Raw genomic sequence first — 16,555 nt, forward strand, 5'->3', positions numbered from 1 at the left:
TACCCAAGTCGGGTTGGATTGCTAAACACAAGGGGAACAGCCCGCTCAAGGATTTTGTTCTTGCTTCTAATTAGTAAGGCCAGTTATTTTAAGATCCTGACCCTCTCTCCCTCCCTCCTTCCTTCCATCTTTGTTTTTTTCCTCCCCTCTCTATTCCTTTCTTCCTGGTCTTTTTTAGTTAGGTGCTCATTCTGTAGTTCGTATTGACCTGGAACTGATGGCAATCCTCCTGCCTCAGCTTCCTCAGTACTGGTACCAGAGGTATGAACTATCATACCTGGGGGCCATTGTATTCTGATTTCCTTAAAGTCATTAGGTTAAGGACAATAAGAGGGTTTGATGAATTGCACACGTGTATCTCAGGTTCAGAGACACAGGGGTTTGGGAGCACGTTGCTGGGGAATCTCCCACATGCTGCCTTCGCCCAGCTCAGTCCCTCCACAGAAAGTTTTGTGCTTCTGACCTTTGAGGTCAGCTGCAGAGAGCTAGGGACTTCACAGCACACCACTCGCATAGCATGGGTCCACTCTGAGCTCAGCACCCCGGTTGTTTCGTGGCAGGAGGAAGACGAGTTCATTGTGGAGGGGCTGCTGAACATCTCCTGGGGGCTGCGCAGGCCCATTCGACTCCAGATGCAGGATGACCATGAACGCATCCGTCCGCCTCCATCCTCCTCCTCCTGGCACTCTGGCTGTAACCTGGGCGCGCAGGGGTGAGTGACGGAAGCTGAGGCTCCTGGTCCAGTTCCTAGAACCCCCACTGCTGTCTGCCGTGGGTTTGGGAGGGGGAGAAAGGGGCCTCTGACCTGACTCCATAGACAGGGTGAGGAGGAGCGGTGCTGAGTCAGCAAGGGGAAAGCACTGAGGAACGGGGTGGCAGCGGGTCCTCCCTCCAGGAGAGCCCTGGACTCTCCAGGGTTCTTCTTAGTCTCACTGATCCAAGTTTGCAGGCTTCTGAGAGGGTGCCAACCCACACACATCCTCCCAGCTGGATTTGGGCCTCTTTCCAGGGACATCTAGGATTTGAACCTCCTAACCAAAGCTTTCTCAATCTTGGTGGAAGCTAATAGAAGAAAAGGAATGTTCTATCTGAGGCAGCCAAGTGAGGTCAGCCAGGGGTCTCCTGTACACCTGGACCAGGTCATAGCACACAGGCAGTAAGTAGTCTAGGGGGTCCCCTGTTGGTCCTCACTGCAAGGTCCCTGATCTCCCACCTCCGGTGGCCAAACGAGCAGCTGGTTGCCAGCACCAGGAAGATGTTTTGTTCTCTCTGGGACTTCAGTTTTAAGATCAAGTGACTAGCCTTGTTCCCCTTGAAACTTGCTGAGGTGGGTGGCGTTCAGGCCGGAGCCTGGGTGGAGTTGGGGATGGAAGCTGGGCCAAAACCACAGTGATGTGCTTTCTGCTTTAAAGGGGAACTGAGCCCAGCCTCTCTGCTGGCTGCCTGGAACATTGTTACATTCCACAGCCAAGTGTATCATTCTCCTTAGTTGAGAAATAGCCACAGAACAGCCAAACCCTCGAACCACCTTGGCTCTTCCCAGGAGAAACAAGGAGGCAAGTTGTCGCTCCGCCCACTGGGCATAGAGAAGCCTCCACCCGTGGTTCAGTTCCACTGAACTAGACCCTCGCTGCTCAGCCCTGTTACATTCTGTTCTTTGAGTGAGATGGGTTTGCAAATCCCGTTTTCCCAGGATGCCCTGAGTTGGAGATGCCCTTTAGTCCGCATTCTTGGTTTTTTTTTTTCTCCATTCCCCTTGACAACAAGCTGGTTCTTGAAGCCTGTAAATATTTTAAGGACTTTCAGAAGTGTGTCCCAGATGCTAGCATAACTGAAAGGTTGCAGACAGGACTGTGTGTGAGATACCAACTTCAGTTTCTGCTCCTGACCCCAGAGAGAGGGGTGCCACCTGGGCCAGGCACCTGCTATGTTCTAAAGGGTGCAGACTGAAACTTAGGCAGCTCTGAGGAGAAATTCTTGCAGCTTCTCAATTGTACTTTTCTTCCCTTAACACTATCATCATAGGAACACAGGCCTTAGGAAGCCCCCACTCTTCTCGCCTTGGTCCTTGGTATCAAACAGGATTCTCTCTTTAGGCCAAACCCCCTGTTGGGTTTGGATATGTTTTTCTGAGCTGCCTCCACTTGTCTTTGGGGCTCCCAGTCACCAAACCCGGATCTCAGCTCAGGTGACCTGCTGTGGTCCCTTCTCCCGCTTGAAGCCCTGAGAGCATTCATCACTCGTGAGCCATAGATGCCAGAGGCAGTTTCTGAGATATTCTTCCAACAGAAGGAAACTGAGCCTGGAATCCTGAGAAAATGAGTTCTAGACCCCCACGAGCTTTGAGACTCCATACAGACCACACACAGGCTTTGCTGGGCCTGACAGATTGAGGGCTTATGCTGCTACAGCGGTGGGGCCGGACATCTTTCTCCCGAGTTCCTTGCCCCCATCCAGCACTTAAAATGGGGTCCAGATCAGCCCCCTGGATGCCCAGCACAGCCTGCCTGTCTCTTGCTTGCCTGATGTGTGCTAATGCCCTCTTGCATGGCATGCGACAAGTCTCCCATTGCAGGAAGGGGGCCATGAAATTGGGACACGTCCTCTCAGGGGCTAAACAGATCTGTCCTGTGTGTTTGCCACCCTCAGCACCACCCTGAAGCCCCTCACCATGCCCACCGTCCAGATTTCAGAAGTGGATGCGCCCACTGACACCAGCGAGACACCCAGCCCCACAGGTATGTGAGCTCCAGCTAGAGGCCATGTGGGTGACAGCAGCTGTGTTTTTAACCTGTGGCTTTTTTGTATAAATATATAAAATCCACATGAATCAATATCTTTTTTTAAAAAAAAAGTTAAAAGGAAAGAATTTAAAATCTCTCTCCTCCTCGCCTTTAGTTTCCCTTCCTTAGAGCAGCCTGCAGCACCCTTCCTGATAGAACAAGCAAATGCATGCAAATTCACACAGATCCAAGCAGATGGCCTGCTGTCACCTCCTGGAGTGGTTATGGCTCCTTCTCAACCTCTCTCTAGACAAGTGACAACTTTCGTCAGTAGCCCCAGTCCCTCAGGCCCCTCACCAACAGCAGCCACCATTTGACTTCCTGTCTCGGTGACTGTGTCTGCTCTGAGCACCTCACGTGAGCTGATTCATGAAGTACACGTCCTTTTGTGACTGGCTGATACCCTCAAGGTTCTCCCTGGCTGTGCCCTGAGGTAGCTTGTTTGCAGCGTCTTGCACGCCCTGGCTTCAGGCTTAGCCTGAGTCCGGTGCTGTTCTCAGCCCTGTTTTCTGTGTTAACTTACTTACACCCTCACTATGATCCCACAAGCAGAGGCTCTTGTTACCCCTCCAGAAAACGGAGGCACAACAGGCCAGGGAAACATGGCGGGGACAGAGCTGGGATCTGAGCCTGGGGGCCGGCACTGAGGCCTGTGCTTGGAACCTGTGCGCTGTTAACTCCTCCGTAAATTAAATGTTATGTCTCCTCCAGCAGGAAATCATTTTTATAAAACGTGTTTCTAGGAAAACAGTGGTGCCACAGTGTCAGCCTTGAAGGGAATCGGGCTCCAGCAAACAGTCCATCCCCCCTTTCTTCTCAGACTCCAGGGGCCTGAAGCCTGTGCAGGAGGACACCCCACAGTTGATGCGCACACGCAGCGATGTTGGGGTGCGTCGCCGTGGCAATGTGAGGACATCCAGTGACCAGCGGCGAATCAGACGCCATCGCTTCTCTATCAATGGCCATTTCTACAACCACAAGGTATAGGGGAAACCTCAGGGACATCGCTGCTTTCTGGGCGTCTGCCACTTCAGTGCTATGGCCATGTGATCCTAGGGAAGTGGGATGACCCGCCCAGCAGGTCCTAAGTTACTCCAGGGTCTTGAAGAGGCACTATCTGAAAGACATGGGGGGAGAGAGAAACAGACGCCAAGCAGTATTCCTTGTCAAGGCATCCCGTTTATTGAAGCAAGTTTTATGTCTTATATACTCCTCAGTGAGGAGCTCAGGCAGGGGGGAACTGAGGAAGGGGGAAAGGAGGGAAGGGAAGGAGGGGCTCAGTAGCTAGGCAGCTAAGCTGGGCAGTTACAAGGTCAGTGGCTAGAGCACCTGCTGTTAGTGTTAAGCAGCAAACAAAAAAGACACTCTGAGGTGCCTTCTGGAGCTTGAGTCTCCAAGGTCAGTATACAATGTCTCAGTTAACTTTTAAGTTTTTCTGTCTCAAGATTTCCACCTCAAGGCCCTGTGAGATGTGAGAAAGGAGAAGCCTGAAATGGCTCCTGACAAGTGGGTTACCCAGAGAAGCCAGGCATTTTCAGTTCAGTCTCAGGGTTGTGAATGAGATGGGGGCTTTTGCTGGTTTCTTGAGATACTCAGTACTTTGGGTGAGGAATAGTTTCCGCTAGGTGTGGGAGATTTCAGAAGCAGGCTTAGCTTTCAAAACTGCACAAGCACATCTCATGTCCCCTCTCCTTGTCTTGGCATGTCAATCTGTGTAGTTAATTCCTGCTCCCACCCCTGGCCTCCCCCAGCACCCAACACCCTATGTGAGCAGCACTGATCCCCACTTTATAATAAGAGTACTAGAGACTCCGTAGAGAAAGCACAAGAATTTATTTCATGACTTTGCAAAGTCAGTGGCATGCTAGAGAAAAGGCGAAAGGCTGGCAGGCCATTTGGTACAAAACAAGGGTTTTTATACTTCCCAATTGGCTGAGATCTTTAGAGTGGTACAATCTTCCCCGAGTCTAGTATTATCCCCTCCCCAGATTCCTCGTCCTATCGGCTCAGGATGCAAACTTGTCTAATTTCTACCCTGGGACTTGAGTTTCCCTCCTTTCTCATTCCATGGCCCAGTCATGTAGCAGGCAGGCCGCCTGTAGCTTTTCCACCGCTAGGCTGAACTGAGAGTGTTCTGTCAATCAAATCCTGGTGCCAGCTAGAGAAGACAAGGGCTTGGCGCCTGCCCGCCCGGACCTGCTGCCTCTCTCTGGTTCTCTGACAAGCTGTCAATGCATTCCCTGAAAACGGACCGTGATGATTTACTCTCTTCTCTGCTGCCCTCTGACCCCCAGAGCTGATGGCTGTTTTTGAGCAAGCCTACAGGTGGCAGTTCAGCTCAGGGACCCCAAGCTAGCTAACCCTCCCTTCCTTTCTGCTGCTTAAATCTCACCAGAAGCAAGTGCATGGTGGGAGGGTGGCCGGAGACCACCTCACACCCAAGTGCGTGGTGGGAGGCTGGTCTCTCAGAGGAAGGGTCTCTGAGAATGTTTTGCCTATCTGGTCTCATCTCTAGCCCTGCTCTTTGGAGCTCAGACCTGAACTTGCTAGGGAAGCATAGTCTGAGCTGGGCAAACACTAAGGGCCACTTTGTCTATATCCACGGATGATACTGGCCAGAGTGCTTGGGGCTCTCCTCGACATGTTTTGAATATTGTCCCTGGGCCCCCTACTCGCTGGTTTTGAGACTCGGTCCTTGTCCCCACTCCTGCCCTAAACCAGAGCCCCCTTTGTTGACAGACATCAGTTTTCACCCCAGCTTATGGCTCTGTCACCAACGTCCGCATCAACAGCACCATGACCACCCCCCAGGTCCTGAAGCTGCTGCTCAATAAGTTTAAGGTAAGTTCTCGCCATTGGCTGTGAGCCTCGGGGCTGTCAGGGAGGGAGGTGGGGTGGGGGAGCCTGGCAATTCCATACTCTTCTACAACTCCAGATCCATCGCCTAGAGAATTGTCCCATCCACAGTGAGCGGATGCCCCGCCTCGATTAACCTCAAGATAACTTCCGCAGACCAACAGACTCTAGACATCCCTCTCTGAGACTCCTTTCCCAGTGATTCTAGATTGTGTCAAGATGGCAATTAAAACACCAAGGATTGCTTATTTACTTTTTTTTTTGAGATGAGACCTCATATACTGTTTTTTTTTGAGACAGGGTTTCTCTGTGTAACAGTCCTGGCTATCCTGGAACTCACTCTGTAGACCAGACTGGCCTCGATCTCACGGAGATCCACCTGCCTCTGTCTCCTGAGTGCTGGGATTAAAAGCGTGCACCACCACCTCCCGGGGAGACCTCACTATATTGCCCAGATTGGCCTCAAACACCTGGGCTCAAGAGATCCTAGGCCTTGAGCCTCCTGACTAGCTGGGACTATACGTATGAGTTTAGCTAGTATTCTTTTTATTTTTCCAACGATTTTATTTTTATCTCTATGTTCAGTTCTTTCGTGGGGCTAGGACTCAAATCCAAGTCCTCACACAGAGCAACAAACACCCTCAGCCCTTGCATTCATGTGTTTTTAATTTTTTGTTTATTATTTGTGTATGCGTGTGCCGTGATGCGTGTTCAGGTGCATGTGCCACGATGCATTTGCGGAAGTCAGGTGACAACTTTGTGGAATTGATTCTGTCCCTCCACTTCTGTGTGGGCCCTAGGGATCTAGCTTAGGTTGCCAGGCTTATGTAGCAAGCACCCTTGCCCACTTCACTTCTGACTGCCTAGAGGATTCTTATTTTTCCTGGAAGTCAGTGAAACCTAGGACGCAAGGCTCTGAGTTTGGGTCCCTGTGACCACCTGCCAGACAGCTGGGTGGGGCAAGTTGCCTTAACCCGCCTGTGCCCTAGCTTTCTTATTTGTGGGAGGGTGGTGCTCATTCTCATGGAATGGGATGTCACAGTAGGAGTGAACATATGTTAAGTGTGTGGGCTTCCCATTCTGATATGTGTTAACTATTCCGGTCCAAAAGCTTGACATCTAAAATGCACCAATCAGAAACTTAACGAGCAATGACATGACTCAATTGTCGCCTCGGGTCTCAGGTTTTTGTAGAAGGAAGCTAAGCTGGTAAAGTTCCTGCCAAAATCCGCAAACTGAAAACCTCTGAAATCTGAAACATCCTTCATTGCGGGTGAAGGATGCTCCGCTGCTATTATCTAGCATGTTTGACAGTTCCCTGCCTGTTGCATGTCCTCCTTGGTTGTAAACAAAAGGTTCTTACTTTGTAGAAGCCTAGGCTGGGATGTTCCACTCTTTTTTTTTCCCCCTCTTGATTTAGATTGAGAACTCGGCAGAGGAGTTTGCCCTGTACGTGGTCCATACCAGTGGTGGTGAGTCTGAGGGGCCCAGTACACTTCAGATCCTTCAATTAACTCAAAATAGCAAGTTCAAAGCAAAACCCTCTCTTTTTTCGTTGATGTTTCCTAAAATTCTAAATGTTGTTTGTCCCCGAGCCTGGTGAGCTTGCGGGACAGGTGCCCCAGAGAATGCTGCGTGGGCTGTAATACTAGATCCTCAAACTTAACTGCCTATTAGAAAATGAACTGGATTTTCTCTGGAGGCAGATGCCCAGTTCCTCCTGAGTGGCGCCTTCCAGAGGGTCTGAGGCATGGTAGTGTGTGTGTGCGTGGGGGGGGGGCTACTTTTAACAACACGTATGTTGAGTAGTTCATCCCAGCGCAGTCTGTCTTGTGTGGCTGCATCTCCTAAGTTGCCTGTCCCATTTGAACTCCTGAGTCAGCCACCACTCCTGGTGAGAAAGCTCTTGGGCTTAGCTAAGGGTGCCTTGATTCTATCGCTTTCAGAGAAGCAGAAGCTGAAGAACTCTGACTACCCCCTGATCGCCCGCATCCTCCAGGGCCCCTGTGAACAGGTCTCCAAGGTCTTCCTGATGGAGAAGGACCAGGTGGAGGAGGTCACCTATGATGTGAGTCCCTTTTGTGTGGTGGTCGGTCCTCAGCAGCAGGGGTCGGGGTTGCCGGGGGAGGAGACTTACTGGGTTACAGTGTGGCTTTTTGACCAGAGCTTTGCCCCTATGGCTGTCATGCTTTCATATCAGGTTCTTTTGACAGCATTTGAGGGTGGGCCCTGTGGGGATTGTTAGAGGAATAAATTTCTTTAGACTCCCGAGGGCGCTGGGGCCCTGAGGACTTTGGACACAGAGAACTCAGCAGGGAATTTCTTTCCTTGAGTGTTAGTACAGTTACAAGCACCCTCAAATCCAAGTTCCTTATGACATTCACTCTTTTCCTCATGATTCTGCTAGCTGTTAGCAGCAGCCCTGTGCTCGGCTCGGGTAAGTTTATATCCTATTCAGACCCAGCTGAAGGGCAGCAGCTTCCTGGGCTCTCTTTCCCAGGGCAGGTGGTTGGAGCATGAGAAACCAGTACAGGGGCTGTAGAGATGACTCAGTGGGTAAAGAGCTGTACATATGTGAGGACCTGAGTTCGAATCATCAGGACCCACATATATCGAGGTGTGGCAGCATGTGCCGATGATTTCAGTGCTCTAGAGTAAGACGGAGGGTGGAGGCAGGAGACTCCCTGGGGTCTTCTCCCCTCCTGGGCCACTCTGATAAGGTTTCCCTCTGACCTACACACTGTGGTACATGCAAGCCTTTTCTTGAGCACCTGTTACACATGTTTCACACACATGTAATGTATACATATTACACACAAATAATAAATCTGTGAACAATTTTTAAAAGAAGAAACTAGTCCAAACTGTGGAGGCTCGTTTTAAGCCTCCACTCATTTAGAATGTGTCAAGTCTGCAGAAATTCCAGTGGCTGCCACAAGGGACCCAGGCAGGCTCAGCATTTGTGGGGGAGAGTATTAAATACCTGGAGGAAAGCTGACAGAGTAGGTCAAGGCTCTGGTTTTGTTTGTTTGTTTTCTTCCTTTCTTTTTCTTTTTCTTTCTTTTTTTGAGGAGGCTGAATTTCTCTGTGTAATAGTCCTGGCTGTCCTGGAACTTACTTTGTAGTCCAGACTGACTTGAACTCACAGAGATCCTCTGCCTCCTGAGCACTGGGATTAAAGGCATGCACCACTACTGTGGGAAACAGTTTTTATATTGGTGGCCAAATTCCGGTAATCTAGTAGTTGAGCTACTACTGCTCAGCTGTTTTGTTTTTTTTGATTGTTTGTTTGTTTGTTTTTGGCTGGGGTGGGAAAGCCCTGTCTTAACTCTCTGGACCAGGTCAGTCTCTTCCCTAAAGCAAGTGCCTATTTGGCTACCTAGAGACTGGAGACAGGAGTCTGGGCTGTGATGACTCCTCATATCCCATCTGGGGAGAGCACAGCAGTTTATTAAGGTCTTATTTGGTCTTCGATTTGTTGCAGTTCTGGGGATGGAGCTTAGAGACCACCTCCACCCTCCTAGTCCCAGGAGGGAGCTAGAGCCGACACCCCACACCCCCAACTACACCCCCAGCCCTAGGAGCTCCTTCTCTGAATCCCTGCATGAGAGGGAAGTCCTTTTCTGTGTGAAGTCCCCGGAGTTGGGGTTCACACTAGTTAAATGAGAACTGAGAAATCACAAGATGGAATCCTATAAACTCAGGCTTCTTCATGCAGACTGGACCAGCCTGGGGTAGAATGAGGAAATCCTGGGCTAGTGGGAAATTAGATTTCTGATGGCTTTGTGCCTTGAGGAGAGCCATGGCAAAAGTATTTTGTAACAAGGGGATTTACTTTTCCCCCTCCCCAGGTGGCCCAGTACATCAAGTTTGAGATGCCAGTCCTTAAAAGCTTCATCCAGAAACTCCAGGAGGAAGAAGACCGGGAGGTGGAGAAACTGATGCGCAAGTAAGCGTGGTGTCTGGGTCAGGCTGGGTGTCAGGGCCCCAATCGTTCTGCTGTAGGCCAAGGCCTTTCATTTGTTCTCTGCTGCCCAGACCTGAAGTAATCACACAGAAACTGTAGTAACTGCAGTACTGTTGGGATAATAGCTTAAGCGTATTGCTAGCTAGTTCTTACATCTTAAATTAACCTATTTATTTTTTTTAACATTTACTTTGATTTAATTACAGAGCAGTTTCCTTTTCTATTTTCTTTTTCTTTATTTATTATGTATACAATGTTCCTCCTGCATGTACACCTCCAGGCCAGAAGAGGGCACCAGATCTCATTACAGATGGTTATGAGCCATCATGTGGTTGCTGGGAATTGAACTCAGGACTTCTAGAAGAGCAGCCAGTGCGCTTAACCTCTGAGCCATCTCTCCAGCCCAAATTAACCCATTTCTATTATTTTATGTTTTACCATGAGGCTTGTGGTCTACCAGTAAGGTTCTGACTGGTGGATTACATTTTTCTCCTTTGGCAGCTACATGGCGTCTCCCCGACTGCCTACTCTCCCTCTACATCTCTGTTCGGATTTCCCGCCTGGCTTTACTCTGTTAAGTCATTGAGCCAAAGCAGCTTCTTTATTAATCAGTGGCAATAAAACATATCCACAGCATACATCATTCTGCTGCCCTGTGGGGACAGGTGCCAGAGGGCTGCCTCTGGCAGACCCAGCTCTCAGACAGGGACATGAGGAGTGGCATTCTGTTTTCCGCTTCTTGTGTCAGCAGCTTACTTGGATATGAGATAGCTAAATATCTTTTCCTTTCCTTTTATGAAAGAACTCTGGGAAAGATTGTGCCGGCCTCAAATCTCGATGGAATCTGACTTTAGAAATAGGGAGGTTCCTCTCTCCTGGGTCTTAATCTATTGTCTGTTTCTGTAACCAAACACTCGGGGCTGGGCTATTTAAAAAGAAACGAGGTTCATTTAGCTCACACTTCTGGGGGTGGGGGGTGGGGGGGGTTAAGAGCATGCGCAGCCCACATCTGCTTGGCTTTGGTGAAGGCCTTATGGCACATGGCATGGCAATGATGACCACATATGAGACAGAAAGCTAGAGGGGGACTTGGGATGAGCTTTTTATAAGAACTTGTTACTTTAAGAACTAACTGGAGTCTTGTGAGACTATTTTGACTGTTACCCAAACATCACCATGTGGAGACGAGTCTCCAAACACATGAACTATGGGAGGAAGCACCTTCAGATGATGGTATGGTGCTGTCATAGCTGTGTGACGAGGCTCCCAGAAGGAAGTTAATGTTCCCTCAGATGAGGCTCAGGGTCTGAGATTTTTGAGGGCAAAGTCTGGAGGTCATTTGAGGGTCAGCACAGGTCCTGGGGCATGTCCCAAAGGGGTGCAGGCAGGGAATGCTGAAATACAGATGTCCTGGGAACCTTAGGAAGGTGGTCTGTGCAGCAGAGATGGCCAGAGCCGCCCACTCTAAAACCCTTCACATCCTTCCTCCTTCAGATGTGTTTCTTCTGGAAATTTCACTGGGGTTGAAGAGTTCAGCAAACTTCTTCTGGGAGGAATAGATGATTTCATGTTAGTCATAGAACAGACTGCCTTCTGTAGCTATAATAGAAGGTTGTTAATCTGGTGTTGGAGGATAAAGCCACATATTTATTTCCTGTTTTCAGCAATTAGTATGACAACAACTGACATTTTATTGAACACTTACTATGTCCTAGACTTTAACATAGCCTTTGCTATAGAGTACACACTCCGAGCTTGAGGAGTGTGCCTCCTGGGCCCTGCACCATGGTGCCCACTCCGGCAGTGTCACGGTTCAGGAACATCCTAGAGAAACGGAAGTCACCCGCCAGCCATGAAACTGTGTGTTCAGTAGTTAAGGGTTTCTTCTGTGCGAGCAGGAACTGGTATAGGCAGACCCATCCGGGGCTGTTATTTTAATAGGCTCCCCTAGAAAGTAAATATTGGTGACTTTGTATATTTCAGCCTTGATTAAGGTTCATGAGAGTACTGTGCACAGGGCCTCTGGCAGAGTGAGCACTCAGTAGACCCTGGATGTCTATATCTTCGCGTTTCTAGACACTGTTTGCCACACTTCATAGCCATAGTGAAAAAGCCTAATTTGGAGTTGACGTCTTTCCCTGTCGCCCTAGTAAGGAAGGATGTGTGGAGTAGTGAGAGTAGCCAATGACGTGTGGAGTAGTGAGAGTAGCCAATGACGTGTGGAGTAATGAGAGTAGCCAGTGACGTGTGGAGTAGTGTGAATAGCAATGATGGCGTATGGAGTGGCAAGAGTAGCCAATGACGAGAGCTAAGGAGCAGGATGATTGGCTCTGGTGTTGCCTGGGTGACAGGGAAGCACAAGAGATGTATTGTAGACTGCCATCTACTTCAGGCTGCTTTGGTCCCCAGGTACACCGTGCTTCGGCTAATGATTCGGCAAAGGCTGGAGGAGATAGCAGAGACCCCCGAGACTATCTGAGCCACGGGAGCAAGGGGAATCCAGACACTCCAGGGGCTGCCACTGACCTGAGAAGACCCGTGGGAAGCTAGGCACCGGCCTTCCACACAAACCTCTGCAGCGCCCCAGAAGCCAGCATTGCTCCCTGGAGTAGGACACAGAAGAAATGTTCCCTATTTCTGGATCCCTGTCCTTCTTTGTTTTATTCTCTAAGGAGGCCCCACAATGTGTGTGTTCACATACCTTAGAGTGTGTGTGTTCACATACCTGAGCGTGTGTATGTGTGTGCTCACGTACCTGGGTGTATTTGTGTGCACACTCATATATGCGTACGTGTACGTCTTATGTCCATGTGCCTCCTTGATGTTTTCACATGCAATTAAATTCCAAGCAGCCAGCACAGGTGCCACGAGGTGGCAGACACTGCTCCTGGGCAGGAAGAACAGGGGAGGAGCTAAGGCTTTTGTCCCTTCCGGTGCCAACGGCAGTCACACATACCTGCCCTGTTTGAAAGGGAAGAGGGCTCACCATTTGGATTGGCTGAAGGTTTGTAGCAGAGATTCTTCTCCCCATTTGCCAAGAAGGATGGCTGACTGCGAGATCCTTGGAAATGAGTGACGTGGAAGCCCCACGCCCTTGGGGCAAGTCCAGTGAAATGGAGACATGAGGTCACTGCGGGGCAGATGCAATGTGTCCGCGAGTTTTTGCACTGCAGAGTTATCGTTGGAGATAGCAGCACAATGAATGTCCTGTCCTGTTTGGACACCTGGAGAGAGTGGACTCTGCCTCTGTTCTTGGCTTTGTGGAGGCTTCTGAGTGATTCTGCCCTCTCAATTGTCACTCGAGTTCTTGGTGTCCTTCTTGGCTTGAAGAAAGGTCTTCTGAAATGAACGTACCTCCGGCCTGCTCACCTGCCGGGGCTGGGTGTGTACTGAGATGAATGACATTCAGAAGGTGCTCACCGGTAGGGCTGAAGGGATGGAGAGAGGCTACCTGCTGAAATGATGGGCCTTCAAGTCCCAGCACACAGTCACAGCAGCGGGAGTCGTCCCCACAGGGAGTTGGGGCTTTGCGTTTAAAGTGAACACATTATTCTTTCTGGCTCTGCACACTTGCAAGCTTCTTCACCTTCTACACAGATATGGATTCCAAGAATGAAGACTTGTCCTGTTGTTGATTAAAACAGGGGTCAAGGAAGCTCTTTGGGGAGTCCTGTGAAGTGTGGGCAGAGGGGACAGTGCTCACTTAGCCTCTGAGCAACTATGCTGCTGACATTTAGAATTAGCCTCATCGGTAGAATGGGTAGGAATGGCCCTGTACCCCCTCTGCTAGGGAAACTGTCGTGCAGCTGGCCACCAGTGTGGCTTGCACCATTTGAGATGGGACAGATAGATGGTAGGAGCTTGGTGCTGGTCTGTGAGACGCCACCAGGCAAGATGAGCAGCCTGCAACTGGGGCATTTGAGCCATTTTGCTGGATATCACTTAGTAACTTAGCTCCTCTGCCGGGGCAGCACCGAACATCCCACAGGCAGTGTGATGGAAACCCAGAGGACCTTAGTGTCACTCCTATCTCCAGGGGACATCAGCAAAGCACAAAACTACAAACGGGGGATGCCGCTTCCCTTGTAATCGTAAACTTCGGTGGACTTCAGTAAAACCCAGAATTCAGCAGGGAGCTTTGGGTCCTTTATGACAGCTGAAGGGCAGCTTTGTGGGTGCAAATATTTGAGAAAATGATTTGGATAATTTCTCTCCCACCTATTTTTATCTTGAATGTTCAGAGCCTATATTGCCCCATAATTCTCCTTTGGAACTTGGGGGCCTTCCACAGAGCACTGACTCTCACTGGAAAGGGATTTCTGGTTTGTGAAGGTTCTTCTGTGATCCTGTTAATATGGGACTGTTGCAGAGTGTCGGGTTGCCAGGCTCTCCAAGAAGGTGTTGCCAAGGTGTTGACTTTAAAAATGTGGGGTTCAGAAAGAGAGTTGGGGTACATATCCACTAATCCATCTTGGTCTTTCCCCTAGAATCATTTCTCACATCTAAATAACCATCTAAATATGGAGAATTTTAGGAAGTTGGCTAGGGGTGTGACTCGGTGGTAGAGCACTCCGTGTGTGAGACGCCAACTTCAATCTCTAGTACCACAAAAAAAGAACAAAGAAAAGAAAAGAAAAGCAAGCTAGCAGTTGGGTGTGGTCCCGTGGTAGAGGAACTGCTTAGTGTGGCAGGGCCTGGTGTCAGACTCTAGAGCCAGCCCCACCCCGTAAACTTTGGGAACCTTCAAGATAGCTGCCGCTAAACGGACCTCTGCTGTGGCAACTGGATTTTCTCACCGGTGTCATTTGGGCTCGCGGCTTTGAACTTCAAGACTGATTCGTGTAGGTTTATGTAATTGTGTGCAGTGAACCTGAAATCCTGAGGAATAAAAGACCAACGGTTGGCTGGGGGGAGGGGTGGCAGCTAATCCAACCTGTGAGAAGCGGTTTGGCTGCTTCTGAACTCTTTTTCTCCTGCAAAGGCTTATGTTCCAAGGTGATCAATGCATCAGGCACCGTCAGGTGGGGCGGTGAACTCCAGCCCAGGCTCACATTCTAGTGACTACATCAGTGGGGAGGTGATGGCTTAAAGCAGAGGGGCGGGGGGTATTAGTTGGAAAGGGACCCAAAGCCCAAACACAGCACAGGAGGAGCACACGGCCCACAATGGACAGACAACAGCCAAGGCTGAGGAGAGAGCCTCAAGAGCCGTACTATGGCCCAAGGCCAAGATGTTGGTCTGAGACAAGTTGAGGTTTGCGGGAGAAACATTTGCACCCCTCTCCTTTGCTAACTATTTCTAGAAACTTCCAGATAAAGACATTTTATCGTTTTATCTGTGGCATATGATGATCTTCCAAAATCTGTTGTCCATGCAAAAACATCTTGGCAAGGATTGTGTTTTGTGTGTTTATTTGGTGTCGGGGCTGAGGGTGTGGAAGACGAGGAGGCTGGCCAAATTTCAAGAACACTCAAGAAATACCAGCTCCTATAAAACCAAGTAACCCGTAAACCTCAAAACAAAACCCATATTTTATTTGAAGCTTTGTAACATGGAGAACTTGGGGATCAGGGATACATTTCCAAGAAAGAAATACGGCCAGTGACCAAAGGAGTTTGAGTATCCCACAGCAGCAAGTCTGGGGTGAGGGAGGAGACGGGAGGCCGCCCTGAGCCCACTCCCCCAGCACTGCCTGTTGTGAAGTTCTTACTTGGGTTGTTTTCTGTCCAGCCTGGCTCCTGCCAGATAAAGGTCATCGGTAAGAATAAGCTCACATTCATTCTTTGAGACTAACTGAAAGTGTTCACCGAGTCTTGACGCACACCTCCTTTCCCTCCTATTCCCATTAAACTGAGCACGGAGGTTCCTGACTGTGAACTTGCAGAAAAGCCTCCATCTCCAGGCTGCTGGCTTCTGGGGTTGCTCTTGGTGTCCTTCAGCTTCCCTCTTAGTAGTGCGGAGTCTTTTCTGTTATAACCTGCCTATTAGGAATGGTACACGGCTCGTCTCAACCGTTGGTTCTGAACTAATAAACAGACATGCATAGGCATCTTAACATGATCTGATGAGGCCTCGGTGGGGAACCAAGGGTTTGTAACCTTTTTAAAAAAAAATTTTTTTTTAAATGCACCTGGCTTAGACCTTATTTAAATAAAGCATTGTTAGAAGAAAGTCCCTGTGGATTTGGTCTGTGGGTCTTGGGCGGGGAAGAGGCATCTAGAGGTTGGTTGTAAGGTGGAGGGTGGATGTTGGGCGGGGAGCTCTGCTTCTAGAGATTGGTTGTAAGGTGAGGAAGGCACAGTTTAGCCTATAAGCCAATTTCCATCCCCTGGGGTTTATGGTTTGGACGTGCCCAGACTTAGTTGTAATGTTTTTAGTCCATTTGTTGTTGCTATACCAAAATAGCAGAGGACAGGGAACATAGAGAAGGCTCATCTAGCTCATATTCTGGGGCCTGTAAGGTCTACAAGCACAGAGTCAGCTTCTGGTGGGAGCCTTCGTGATGTACAGCGAGATCAGAGGGGCCACATAGCAAGACTGAGAAAGCATGGTAGAGTTCATTTTGTTGGTGCTGGGAGTTGAACCCGGCCTTGTGCACGCTAAGTACATGCACTTGAGCTGAAAACAGAATCGCTCCTATAGTAGCCCGCAGTCCCACAATCCTTGAGCAGATTATCCCGTTCACCAGGGCAGAGTTCACCCAGTCACCCCACAGCACTTCTCCCACTGGGGACCAAGATCCCATCATGTGAATTTGGGGAACTCAAACCATTGACTGTTTTAGATCAGAAGCAAAACAAGTGTATTCTTCTGTAAGTCTAGCTGAGGCCCCTGGTGCACACAAGTGTGGCAGAAGGAGCTGGGGACCTGCCACATAGCGGGGCTGGATTTCTCCCCGGCTCATTAGGATCTTGAATGAATCTGCTCTGCAAACTAGGGCCTGGGGACC

The 16,555-nt window shown here is 49.5% G+C and overlaps 1 protein-coding gene across 3 annotated transcripts in view; it reads left to right on the forward strand.

The window, feature by feature from the left end:
* Positions 1-15,777, forward strand: part of Rassf2 (Ras association domain family member 2) — a 38,966-nt gene extending 23,189 nt beyond the window's left edge. For all 3 annotated transcript variants that reach the window (XM_041670568.1, XM_041670569.1, XM_041670570.1), the window contains exons 4-11: positions 561-712; positions 2,650-2,738; positions 3,604-3,764; positions 5,523-5,624; positions 7,060-7,111; positions 7,586-7,707; positions 9,491-9,588; positions 12,016-15,777. In XM_041670568.1, the coding sequence (XP_041526502.1) occupies positions 561-712; positions 2,650-2,738; positions 3,604-3,764; positions 5,523-5,624; positions 7,060-7,111; positions 7,586-7,707; positions 9,491-9,588; positions 12,016-12,085 (846 nt within the window). In that variant the 3' untranslated portion in view covers positions 12,086-15,777. The remainder of the gene's footprint in view (positions 1-560; positions 713-2,649; positions 2,739-3,603; positions 3,765-5,522; positions 5,625-7,059; positions 7,112-7,585; positions 7,708-9,490; positions 9,589-12,015) is intronic.
* Positions 15,778-16,555: the final 778 nt, after the last annotated feature.

This window comes from Microtus oregoni, unplaced genomic scaffold (assembly GCF_018167655.1).
Source record: "Microtus oregoni isolate MIOR12 unplaced genomic scaffold, Mior012 000020F_ref0000438, whole genome shotgun sequence".
NCBI classification, from domain to species: Eukaryota; Metazoa; Chordata; class Mammalia; order Rodentia; family Cricetidae; genus Microtus; species Microtus oregoni.